We start from the raw sequence: 13,747 nt of genomic DNA, 5'->3' as shown, positions 1-13,747 counted from the left end.
ACTATAAATTGTAGTCATCTTGAGCAAATATTTCTGGTCATCGTGTTAGTCCACTTGAATATGTGTAGGTTCCTTCGTTTTCAGTTTAAACTGATTTTCACCAATAAATTCCTGGATTTTTCCCCAAAGGTGACATTTGGTTTAAACCATTATTCACCCTATTTTGTGGCTGATTAAAAAGCAGCTCTAGAGAGGCAGATGCAGCATTTCAAGGCCTTCAGCCACTGCTGGAAACCAATGTGGGCAAAAGTGCATGCTGTGTTTCAAGCCCACCCTCCACCAATGAAAGCATGCATCTTCCAGGGCCACCTATGTAATATTTTAAGTCCTGCTTTCTCACCCCGAAACAGCCAAAGTGCCTGCTGTCTGGTGCCATGAATGCATTTCATGCAAGCCCTGTCCACCAGAAGCACATTCTGACAAGTCCCAAGCCCAGCAAAAAAGCAGAAGTGCATTGTTGCAGAGCGAGGGAGAGACAGGAAGCCTGGTAAGGATGAATATTGTTGCAGTGTTTGGGAGAGAAACTGGAGAAGGGAGGGATGGAGAGTCTCAGTGAGGTAGGAGGAGAGAGGGGAAGAGCTGGGGATGATGAGTGGGTAGGTTGAATTGGAAAATCTGTTTTATTATCCTGGCTTCTGTCCACTGAAATAAACTAAAAAAATTTACCCAAAAAAACGAGTCATTTTTTTCAACTGATTTTCTCCTGTTTTTAATCATCATTTTCATTCTAGTTTATTTCTAAAGTTCCCTTTAAGTATCCTGATTGTGAAGTCATTAAGGGAATGATCCTTTGAGAAGTGCTCGCCTGGGCTGTCATTCTGTTTTTCTCTGTAATGTTTTACTTTTATGAAGATTGATTTTCCTTAAATTGTAGCTTGCTTCATCAATGTAGCATACTTTTTTTTTTTTTTTTTGCATTGGATCATGCACACAACATTCATAGAGAAAAAATGTGAACCTCTTATTTTGAATATTTGGACTAATAGGGGGATCCTCAAAACAAAAAAAAACAACCCACAAAAAAGACAAAAGACTTTAACAAGTTAAACATCAAGCAGTTACTACCTGATATCCTCTTTGTCATGTTGGATGTAGAATCATTGCATAGCAACATCTTTCATTAAGATAGGACAGCTGCATATTGGACCAATACACAGCAGAAACTGCAACAAAACTGACAAATTCATCCTGACCATAACTACTGCAGCTTCAATAATGACATCTAACTGCAGAGATTGTAGGAACCACTATAGGCACCAGACTGGCACCACAGTAAGCCAACCCTTTTGTATCATACATAATTGGAAGAAATCTCCAGAATGGTTATCACAGCAAACCTTTCAGATATTACCGGTACAGTGATATCTTCATGATTTAGACTGAAGGAGAAGAAAATCTTAAGCAGTTTTACAAGTCCTTCAATGTATTCCATCCCACAGTCAGACGAACCACTCCATGAAAGTTTACTTTTTTGACTTCGCAGTTCCAATCAACAATGGACAACCACAAACATCTGTACACAGAAAACCAGAGAGCTGCCACTACAGTCAGTTTTCAGCCTTCATACACAAACAAAATCCATTATTCACAGCCAAGTTACCCAATACCACAGTATCTGTTCTGACTCAAAAAGGTCAGGAATAAATACATGAAATCTCTAAATGAACCCTTCAAACAAAAAGGTCATCATCCCAAAACCATTTCTAAGAAAACTGCATCCGGGTCAAAACACCTAGGGAAAACCTACAATAAAAGAAAAGGAAAACCATGGACTGGATTTCACTTGCATACAATCCAGAACTAGAAAACCTAAAGAAAATTCTAAAGATCTACCATTACTGAAAGAAATATTCCCTATTCCCCCAGCTCTAGCTTTCCAACAACCATCTAGTCTGAAACAAAAAAATAAGGAGTAACTCCCAAACAGAAGAACATGGCACAAAACCCTGCAAGACACCACAATGCAAATTATGTCAGCACACATCACACTACGTAAAGTTCCTGGATGGAATAAATGACTGCTTCATGGAGCAATTGGTTCAGGAATTGACGAGAGAGGGAGCTATTTTAGATCTAATTTTTAGTGGCACACAGGATTTGGTGAGGTAACGGTGGTGGGGACACTTGGCAATAGTGATCATAACATGATCAAATTTGAACTAACAACTGGAAGGGAGATGGTTGGATCGTTAGATGACAGAGGAGTTAAAGGAGCTCTAAGGAAAGTAAGGCCATTGCAGAAAGACTAAATGAATTCTTTGCTTCTGTGTTTACTAATGAGGATGTTGGGGAAGATACCAGTTCCGGAGATGGTTTTCAAGAGTAATGAGACAGATGAACTGAACAAAATCACGGTGAACCTGGAAGATGGAGTAGGCTGGATTGACAAACTGAAGAGTAGTATATATCACCTGGACCGGATATAGAATGCACCCAAGGGTTCTGAAGGAACTCAAAAATGAAATTTCAGATCTATTAGTTAAAATGTGTAACTTCCCATTAAAATCATCCATTGTACTTGAAGACTGGAGGGTGGCCAATGTAATGCCAATATTTAAAAAGGGCTCCGGGGTGATCCAGGAAACTATAGACCAGTGAGCCAGACCAGTCAGGGAAAATAGTGGAACCTATTCTAAAGATCAAAATCACAAAGCATATAGAAAGGTATGGTTTAATGGAACACAGCCAGTATTGATTTACCCAAGGGAAGTCTTGCCTCACAAATCTGTTCATTTTATTTTGAAGGTGTTAATAAACATGTGGATAAGGTGAACTGGTAGATGTAATATATTTGGATTTTCAGAAGGTGTTTGACAAAGTCCCTCATGAGAGGCTTCTAAGAAAACTAAAAAGTCATGGGATAGGAGGTGATGTCCTTTCATGGATTATAAACTGGTTAAAAGACAGGAAACAGTAGAATTAAACAGTCAAATTTTCTCAGTGGAAAAAGGTAAACAGTGAAGTGCCTCAGGGATCTGTACTTGGACTGGTTGTTTTCAATATATTTATAAATGATCTGGAAAGGGATACGACAAATGAGGTAATCAAATTTACAGATAATACAAAATTATTCAAAGTAGTTAAATCACAAGCGGATTGTGATATATTGCAGGAGGACCTTGCGAGACTGGAAGACTGGGCATCCAAATGTCAGATGAAATTTAATTTGGACACATGCAGGGTGATGCATATAAGGAAAAATAACCCATGCAGCAGCTAGAGGATGTTATATTCCATTATTAGGAGCTTCTACCCAGGAAAAAGATCTAGGCGTCAGTGGATAATACACTGAAATCGACTCAGTGTGCTGCTGCAGTCAAAAAAAGCAAACAACGTTAGGAATAATTAGGAAGAGAATGGTGAATAAAACAGAAAATGTCATAATGCCTCTGTATCGCTCAGAGTGAGAATGCACCTCAAAAAGATATAGTTGCAATAGAGAAGGTACAGAGAAGGGTGACCAAAACGATAAAGGGGGTGGAATGGCTCCCCTATGAGGAAAGGCTAAAGAGGTTAGGAATGTTCAGCTTGGAGAAGAGCCGGCTGAGGTGGGGATATGATAGAGGTCTATAAAATCATAAGAGGTCTAGAATGGGTAAATGTGAATTGGTTATTTTTCAAATAATAGAAGGACTAGGGGGGTACTCCATGAAGTTAGCAAGTAGCACATTTAAAACAAATTGTAGAAAATTCTTTTCACTCAATGCACAATTAGGATCTGGAATTTTCTGCCAGAGTATGTGGTTAAGGCAATTAATATAGCTGGGTTAAAAAGGGTTTGGATAAGTTCCTGGAGGAGCAGAAGTCCATTAACTGCTATTAATCAAATTGACTTAGGGAATAGCCACTGCTATTACTGGCAATAGTTACATGGGATCTGCTTAATGTTTGGGCACTTGCCAGGTATTTGTAATCTGATTGGCCACCGTTGAAAACAGGATGCTAGGCTTGATGGACCCTTGGGCTGACCCAGTATGGCAACTTCTTATGACCCTACACCTAGCCACATTGGCAAACATTCAAAATAAAATATTCACAATTCATGCTCCTCTATGAATATTGTATTTATGATCTAATACAAAAATTGTGAAGAAGGACACTATGCTAATCAAACAAACCACAACTTAAGGGAAAAAATGAATCTCCTTAGACACAACATATACAGAAAAACAGAATGACAGCTCAGAGTAGGTGAGCAGTTCTTGAAAGACTACCATTCCCTTAAGGAATTCACAATCAGAGTACTTAAAGGGAATTTTAGGAGTATACAAAATGGAGAAATTACTTACCTGATAATTTCATTTTCCTTAGTGTAGACAGATGGACTCAGACCAGTGGGTTATTTGCTCCTCTGCTAGCAGATGGGAGACAGAGTCAGATTTCAAGTTGATGTCATCCTGGGTACATATACCCCTGCACTGACTTCACTTCCTCAATATCCTCCTCGAAAAGCCATTGTGTGGAGATATATATATATATATACACACACACACACATATGGCATAACTTGGTTATACTTATTAAACTTGGTTAACTGATTCAACTCGAGGTTAGCTTTCCCAGGTCCTCCTTCTCTGGAGGCAGCCGTGGGCAGGATGCTGAGTCCAGTCCATCTGTCTACACTAAGGAAAACAAAATTATCAGGTAAGTAATTTCTCCATTTCCTAGCCTATAGCCAGATGGACTCAGACCAGTGTGATGTACAAAAGCTACTCCAGGATAGGGTGGGAGGCTGCCCGTGGCCCACTTACTACTGTCCTTGTGAAGGCTGCATCTTCTCGGGCCTGAACATCCATGTGGTAGAACCTGGAGAAGGTGTGTAGGGAGGACCATGTCGCCACCCGACAGATCTCGGCGGGCGATAGTAGTTTGGTTTCTGCCCAAGATACTGCTTAGGCCCTAGTAGAATGAGCCTTAATCTGCAGTGGTAAGGGCTTCCTTGCCTCTATGTAGGCTGCCTTGATTACTTCTTTAATCCAGTGGGCTATGGTTGCCCGTGAGGCTGCTTCTCCTTGTTTCTTCCCGCTGTGAAGGACGAACAAGTGATCCGTTTTGCGCATCAGTTCAGATCTTTCCAGGTACTGCACCAGGAGTCTACAGACATTTAGGTGGCGAAGAAGGCGTGAGTCTTCAGAGTCCTTATGTTCATCAGGAGATGGTAGGGGGATGGCTTGGTTCAGATGAAACTCTGAAACCACTTTCGGTAGGCAGGAGGGAACGGTGCGCAGCTGTATGTTTCCAGGAGTGAACCTAAGGAAGGGTTCCCAGCAGGATAGTGCATTTAGCTCTGAGATACGACGTGCTGAACATATTGCCACTAGGAATACAGTCTTCAATATTAAGAGGCGTAGTGACAAACTGCGTGTTGGTCTGAAAGAAGCCCCCGCTAGGAAGTCTAATACCAGATTAAGGTTCCATAAAGTCACCGGCCACTTTAGGGGTGGCCGAAGTTGCTTAACCCCTTTTAGGAAACGGGTCAAATCCAGATGAGCTGCTAGATGAATACCGTTCACTTCGGCTCTGAAGCAAGAGAGAGCAGCTACTTGGACCTTGAGTGAGTTGAGAGACAGCCCCTTCATCATACCATCCTGTAGGAACTCCAGGATCATGGGGATTTTGGCTGTCCGCAGGAGAGTCCCGCGGTCCTCGCACTAGGCTTCGAATATTCTCCAGATCCATATGCATGTCAGGGATGTGGAGAACTTACGCGCTCGGAGTAGGGTGCCAATCACGGGTTTCAAGTAACTGCGCTTCCTCAGGCGAGTCCTCTCAAGGGCCAAACCGTAAGAGAGAATCGAGATGGATCTTCGTGAAGAATTGGGCCCTGCTGGAGAAGGTCCCTGTGTGGAAGTAGGCACAGAGGTCTCCCCGCAAGGAGTCTTTGCATGTCTGCATACCAAGGGCGTCTTGGCCAATCTGGGGCTACTAGTAGAACTAGTCCCCTGTGGTGTTCTATCTTGCGGATGTGACCTTGCCCAGTAGCGACCATGGGGGGGGGGGGGGGGGGGGGAAGGCATTCAGTAAGACTTCCTCTGGCCAGGTCTAGACAAGGGCATCGATCCCTTGGGAGTGTGGCTCTCGTCTGCAGCTGAAGAACCTGGGGACTTGGGAACTGAGATAGGTGGCCAGTAGATCCATGGCTGGTAGGCCCCAGCGATTCACTATCAGTTGGAAGGCTGTGGTTGACCGTGTCCATTCCCCCGGGTTCAGGCTCTCTCTGCTGAGGAAATCTGTTGAGACGTCTTTTCCTGCGATGTGGGAGGCCGAGATCCCTTGTAGATTTATCTCCGCCCATGCCATGAGAAGATCTATCTCCAGGGACACCTGCTGGCTCCTGGTTCCTCCCTGGCGGTTGATGTAGGCCACCATTGTGGCGTTGCCAGACATTACTCGGATCGCTTTGCCTCAGAGTCTGTGGTTGAATCGCAGGTAAGCTAGTCCTACTGCTTGAGCTTCCAGGCAGTTTATGTTCCATCCCGCCTCTTCCTTGCTCCATTGTCCCTGGGCAGTGTAAGAATACCTAGTGCTGAGTGGATTGATAGCACTATGAAGCACTATAATTAAACTTACAAGAGGATCATCCAGCACGGATGACATCATTCCTGGAAGGATGGAACTAACTTTGTTATTTTTCTGATAACAAAAGCCTAGCCTATAGTAAGAAGCACGCTAAGTACACATGCTAAAATATATATCGATTGGTTATTGAAGGTAATGGGTGTGGATTATGCAGATGTCTGGTATCAGCAATCCTAGGACCCTTATAAGTCTGAGCACACACGTTAGAGCACTGGGCAGATTCTGAATTATACACCATTTGCTTTGTATTCACTTCTTCCCCGGGGAAACCACGCCTTTCCCCTTTTCCCCATTAATAAACCTTTCACTGCATAACTTCTTTGGAGCTGGTATTCATTGAATTATTGGTCAGAGGTTATCGCCATTAACAGCAGTCAGTTCCTGACAGTGGGCTCCCCACCCTCGCAGGCTCGCATCCATGGTGAGCAAGATCCAGTTCGGTGGGAATAGGTTTACTCCTCTGCTTAGGTGGTCTTCCTGTAGCCACCACTGAAGCTGAGAATGTACCTCTGCTGGTAGTTGGAGGCGAATTGAGTAGTCCTGGGACAGTGTGTTTCAGCGTGAGAGCAAGGACCGCTGGAGCGGTCGCATGTGGGCCCTTGCCCATGGAACGACTTCCAGGGTTGATACCATGAGGCCTAGGACTTGAAGATAGTCCCATACTCTGGGGCGCGCATTGGTCATCAGTCATCGTAACTGTTCCAATCAGCTTCCTTCTCCTCGGGGGAGGAAGAAAGACTTTATGTTTGGTGTCAAAACAGGCCCCCAGGTACTCGAGACTGGGAGGGCTGCAGACTAATCTTGCTCAGTTGGGTCATGAACATGGGCTCTTGCAGTAGGTTCTTGACTTTGCTGGTCACCTGCTGGCTCTCTTCCGAAGACTTTGCCCTGATCAGCCAGTCGTCCAGGTAAGGGTGAACCAAGATCCCTTCCTTTGTGTTGCCGCCACAACCACCATGATTTTGGAGAATGTTCTAGGGCAGTTGCCAGGCTGAAGGGTAGAGTTCAAACTGGTAATGGTGACCCAGTATCGCAAAGTGTAGAAAACACTTGTGCTCTTGATGGACTGGAATGAGAAGGTAGGCTTCGGAGAGGTCCAGGGAGGTTAGGATCTCCCCTGGCTGTACTGCCATTATTAAGGAGCGAAAGGTCTCCATGCAGAAGTGTAGTATCCGCAGATGACGATTGACGTTCCTGAGGTCCAAGATGGGCCGGAATGATCATTCCTTCTTGGGAATGATAAAATAGATGGAAGAGCGCCCCATATTTTGTTGGGGCACAGGAACCGGAGTTATTGCCTTCAGACTGAGTAATCTTGTCAGAGTGGCTTCCACTGCCAGTCATTTGGTATGGGAGAGGCAGGGTAACATCATAAACTTGTCCCAAGGAATGCTGCAGAACTCCAGAGAGTAACCTTCTCGAATGATGTGATTTTGACCCATCTTTGGTAAAAGAGGGAAAGTTGACCACCTAGTTCCTCTTCCCGTGGATGGATCGGCCCCTTCTCATTGGGGAGTATGGCTAGAGCCTGCCCCGGGCCTGTTCTTCTCTTGGTCTGTCAGTTCCGAAAGGACTGGGGCCTTCCGAAAGGACGAGATGCTTGGAACTCTGAGTTCCTGTAGGGTCTTATAAAGCGTTGAGAACCTCTGCCCCTGGTTCTTCTGGGCAAGGGACGCTGGGATCTTTTACCCCTGTCTTCTGGTAGCCGAGGCAATGGAGATTCACCCCACTTGCTGGCTAAATTTTCTAACTCGCTTCCGAATAGGAGAGATCCTTTAAAGAGCATTCTCGTGAGATTTGCTTTAAAGGTCATGTCAGCAGACCAGTTTCGCAGCCATAACTGTCTTCTGGCTGCCACTACCGAGGCTACTCCTCTGGCTGAGGTACGCACTAGGTCTGAACTTGCGTCCATCAGGAAAGCTGCTGCAGGTTCCATCGTCTCGCCAGTATACATTCTGGAGTTATTTGCCTCTCTCAAGAGGAGCAAACAGGAACATGCCCACCAGTGCAGAGCAGGAGGCAATCTGCAGTGTCATTGCTGTTGAGTTGAAGGCCTGCTTAAGGATAGACTCCAATCTTCTGTCCTGAGTGCCCTTCAATGCAGCCCCTCCCTCAATGGGAATGGTTGTTCGCTTTGAGACAGTGCAGACCATGGCGTCCACTTTTGGAAAGCACAGGTATTCCTTGGCCGCTGGTTCCAGAGGGTATAAGGCTTCCAAGGCCCGACTTCCTTTAAAGCTGGCCTCCTGGGCATCCCACTCCAGGTCAATCAGTACCTGGATAGCTTCATCATCGGGAAGTAACATGAGGCTTTACGAAGGGACACCAAGATGGGGGTTCCTCTTTGGTTCCACCATAGGGTCTGTGCCTGGAATACCCACAGTCTTCAGAGTCTGGAAAACAAAGGCTGGTAATTCATCCTTGTGGAAGAAATGAAGCATGGTTTGGTATGGTTCCAGGCCTGGAGGGATTTCTCCTTCTTCCAGGGAGCAATTATCATCATCTGAGGTATCCGGGTCCCTGTCAGGAAGACTCTTGGTTAGGCGAGGCATTCAAGTAAGGCCGGGAGGATTTTGTGCTTCCGGCAGGGGCTGATTGTGCCTGTACAAAAGCTTGCAGCCCCTGGAAAAAAATCCAACCAGGAGAAGGTCCCTGTGTCCATGTTAATCCCAGGGGGAGTAGGGGCCCCTGAGGTGCCCTCCTGTGGAGAAGTCATTTCGGAGTTGCATAGGTCCGGGGAGCTATCGTATGTAGTGGTTCCAGACCCGTCCTCAGACAGTGTAGGATCAGGCTTTGGTCCCCCTTGGGCTTCTTCACAAAGCTGATACAGAGGCAGGACTCCATGTGGCAGGCTGTGCAAAGAGTGCCTTCTGGCCTTCTTGGACGCCAGTGCCATTGAATCTATGTTTGGGCACAAAAGTAATTTGCTTCACTGTGCATGGCCATAGTTATGCGCACAGTGAGGATTTGTGTGTGGCCGTAGTTATGCGCACAGAGTGTGCTCCGGTGTGTGCACGGCCCAGTGTTGTGCGTTCCACTGTGCGCGTAGGTATGCGTGTGACTGTATGGGATGCGCACACATTATGTGCATCGGCCACCGGATTGTCCTGCGCGTACCACTGAGGGGAAGGGAAGATGGCGCTGACGACCCCCGCGTGTAAGATGGCACCCCCAAGGGTCTCCACGTGTGTGAACCCTTGTACTAGATCGGGGCCTAGCCTAACCAAGGCTGCTCAACCAGATTGGTGCTCCCTTTTTAACTTGCTGGAAGCAGTCGGTACAGCGATCCAAGCTCTGGAGACCTGAATTTAAAGTTTCCTTCTTACCTGGTCTCGGTGCTTACCGCTTGTGTATCGGACGGTCTCCAGCTGTGGGGGTAGAGGGTTTTACCTTCACCGCCGCTCTTGGATGTGCTCCCGCTGCCTTTTAGCCGCTCTGGGGGCTAAGTTCACGCCAGGACCAAGGCACACCTCAGAGATATCGAAGATCACCTCAGGAATTCTCAACTGGGGGAGGGACCATTAGGTATCACTGCAGGAGAGCGGGGCTTGATCTTCTTAAGGTAAATTTATCTTCTTCTTGTAATTTTCCTAACCCTGTGCTGTGTGGGATAGTGTCCGCATCTGCTAGGAGACGGAGTGATACTGAGGAAGTGAGGTCAGTGCAGGGGTAATATGTACCCAGGATGACGACAGCTTGAAATGTGACTCCATCTCCCATCTGCTAGCAGAGGAGCACATAACCCACTGGTCTGAGTCCATCTGGCTACACGCTAGGAAAACAGACATTTGAAATTAGGATGATCTCAAACACTTTAAAAGAAACATAAAAGGACATAGGCTCTCTCACCCATAGGCCTTTTCAACTGCAAAGTTTTAACTGTCTGGCATTCTCCCTCTTCCTTTAGTAAACTGTAATGACAACCACAGGCAATCTAAGACCTAGATGAGACTGTACTAATTTAAATCCAATGTAACTGTGCTCTTTCTTTCTGACCTGATGAAGAGAGGGGTTGTCACAGATTTATGTTAGTTCAATAAAATGGTATCACCTACAACTTGTTTGTTGACCTTTAATTCCCCTATAGGTTGCTATAATGCTGTGTAATATTTAGATATCACAGCCTGCATTTCACATGGTATCTAAACAGTAATTCCAAAAGGATATATATATCTGACAGAGCACATCAGCTTAAAGTTGGAATCTCTCTATAATCCAATACTTCATCTTCCTTTCCCTGTATATTGATCCAGTTATCTAATATTGCATTTGTACAATATAAATAACTTGCTTTACATGGAGCTAAAAAAATATTTGCACCATTAATCTCTGCATTATAAGACAATTAAACTCTCAATGGAAGTTAGACAGTAAAAACAAATTCCTGACACTAATAGCTTCAGCTGTTTGGTGCAATTTTGTTTTGAATGAATACTCAGTATCAAGAAATCAAAGTATTTTGTATAAAGATATTACCCTATCAGTTTGATTTGGATTGATTACTTGTCTTTTTGAATAAGTAATTCACCCAAGGCAGCGTGCAACAGTTCTAGATGCATGCCCATCTTTCAATACATAGTCTGCCTTTTCTAGCACAAACTTGCAAGAAGAAAAATTATGCACTTGAAATTCACTATTATTGGCGAAACTCTACTTATTAGAACTAATTTTTGTTGTAGAATTTACCTGGTCATTCATCACAACCATAGTGCGGGAGAATAAATCATGGTAAGTAATTATACCAGTGAACCACTGGGTGGCAGAGTCTTGTCTGTATACTCTCACTCTGTAGCCATTTAAGGAATATGGACCTTTAAATATATATAAAAAAAAAAAACAGAAAAAAAAAACAAAAAGTCAAACTTTATTTTCATTATACTTTATAAATTGTTGTTCATTGCCCCCAGAATACAACATAGCACATACTGCTGGTTGAGAAAATTACACTTCTGACAGTATATGGCAGGTTCCACCCACTCCTGATAAGAAAGCTATTCTGGAATATCACAGTTTCATATGGTACTTCCTGAATGGGTGCAGAATTTCAGATTGAGCAGCTAAGAGGCCCAAATGCTATTTTCCTCCATATATAACTAAAATATATATATCTCCCGTGTACCCTGTTTCCCCGAAAATAAGACATCCCCCGAAAATAAGACCTAGTAGAGGTTTTGCTGAATTGCTAAATATAAGACCTCCCCCGAAAGTAAGACCTAGCAAAGTTTTTATTTGGGAGCATGCCCGTCGCACAGAACACCAGAGCATGCAGCTGTGATTTTTTTTTACCCTGCAGGATTCACAGTTAGTTGTCATCACAAACCAGCATAACCAGACAACTATTCAGAATATGATAAATGTTCATTTTTTTGTTCAACAATATATGTGAATTCTTCTTCATGGAAAAATAAGACATCCCCTGAAAATAAGGCCTAGTGCATCTTTGGTAGCAAAAATTAATATAAGACTGTCTTATTTTCGGGGAAACAGGGTAGTAAACAGAGAAGCCAATAAGAAACAGTTCATGCAAAAATATAAGCAGGGATCTTTGTTTTCAGTTTATATTTTATTTTGCCTGTTAATTTATCAGTGTTTTATTACAACAAAGATAAATGATAGAAATCAGTGGAAAAAGTGACTCCATTTTTTCCAGGAAAATTTAAATTTTGTTCCTGTTGTAAAAACACTGATAAAAGTCCCAGGAAAAACTGAAATATACGAGCTGCAGTTAAAAAACAGGTATTCACGTTTCCTCCAAGACTGACAGAAACAGGGACAAAATTTCAATTAAAAGGTACATCAGACAAACTATTAGGCTGCTTTATTATTAAAAACAATAACAAAACAAAAAAAAAACACAAACCAAACATTTTTAGCTTACTTTACACCAGCCTTCACTATGGGATTAGGTAAGGTATAGTCTTCATAATAAAAAAACCCGAGACATTTTAAATGCTCATTTGAGTAACCTGACCGGCTGAGCATCTCAGAGCATTAGAATAGTGTTTCCCAACCCAGGATCTACGAAACCTTACAAGGGATCCACCAGAAGGGAGGTAATCAAAGTGCAGTTGCTGAGAAAGAGCAGGTGGATTTCACCTGAGGAGCACTGCTCTAAGGCTGCTGCTGCTGCCTAATCCCATTTCGAGAGGAGGAGAGGAAGACTGGAGTCTTGAAAAGCCCAAACCACCATAGCTAGGAGACAGGGAAGAACTTGAAACCTCCCTGAGGGGGGGGGGGGGGGGGATGTGATGCTATCAGTACCTTCAGCAGACAGCTTTTCACATGACTAGAGGTGGCAGAGTGATGACCCAGAGGTGCATTTCTGGCCACTGTGAATGGTTGCCCTGCTGGCCTCACAGTGAGGGAGAAAAGCTGCACTGACTGATTAGTATGGCCATGAAGATTGGGGGGGTGGGAGGGGGCAGGGGACAGACAGCATTCAAGAAGGGCTGAAGGAGTCACAGGGAGGAGAAACAAGAGAGAAAGCACAAGATTGAAAGTATTTGGAAAGGTGTCTTAAGAAGGAAGAAAACAGAAGGGAGACGTATCCTACGTGGATCACTTCAAGTACCCAGTGGTCTAAGGTGATCCAGGTCCACTCCTAATAGAAGCCCTCCCACCAGGACCACTCTTCCGGGGACCCCACCGAGCATCAATGCGAAGAGCGACTAGGGCCTTCTCTTGCTGCAGAGTTGGACCTGAGGCACCTGGCCCCTCGAAAAGGCTGATTCCTAGGTTTCCATGCTTGCTGACTGAAGGGGTTGCTAAATTGGCACCTAAAACAGTCACTGGCACCTCCGATGCCTAGCACTGTGCCTTGGTCTGTCCTCGGGGAGCCTCTGGGGCTTCAAATCCACCATACCATTTACTAGTTTTTTCTAGCTCCTCCAAGAAAAGCAGGCCCCCTTTAAAAGGCAGCTTACCCAGGCGGGTCCTTGAGACCTCGTCCACGGCCCAATTCCTCAGCCAGAGCAACCTCCTTATCCTTATGGCCATTTCTGAGGCCAAGGTCTGAGAGGCTATCCTAAGAAGGTCATAAAGGGTATCCACTAGGAAGGCTACCCAGATTCAATTCTGGCTGAGTCTTCAGATTCTGGCCCCAGCAGACCACTGCCTAAGCAACATAACTTCCACAAATAGAGGCCTGTAGGGCCCATGTATTTGTGGC

At 44.5% G+C, this 13,747-nt stretch overlaps 1 protein-coding gene across 6 annotated transcripts in view; it reads right to left on the bottom strand.

The window, feature by feature from the left end:
* The window catches only part of JMJD1C (jumonji domain containing 1C), a 597,281-nt gene that overhangs the window by 168,256 nt on the left and 415,278 nt on the right, over window positions 1-13,747 (bottom strand). For all 6 annotated transcript variants that reach the window (XR_003857847.1, XM_029609729.1, XM_029609731.1 and 3 more), the window contains one exon: window positions 11,266-11,390. Coding sequence is in view for 5 of the 6 variants with exons in the window: in XM_029609729.1 (XP_029465589.1) it covers window positions 11,266-11,390 (125 nt within the window). In the remaining variant the exon portion in view is untranslated. The remainder of the gene's footprint in view (window positions 1-11,265; window positions 11,391-13,747) is intronic.

This window comes from Rhinatrema bivittatum, chromosome 7, assembly GCF_901001135.1.
Source record: "Rhinatrema bivittatum chromosome 7, aRhiBiv1.1, whole genome shotgun sequence".
Lineage (NCBI taxonomy): Eukaryota > Metazoa > Chordata > Amphibia > Gymnophiona > Rhinatrematidae > Rhinatrema > Rhinatrema bivittatum.
The sequence above is the reverse complement of the archived record's forward strand: the minus strand, read 5'-3'. Positions and strand labels throughout refer to the sequence as shown.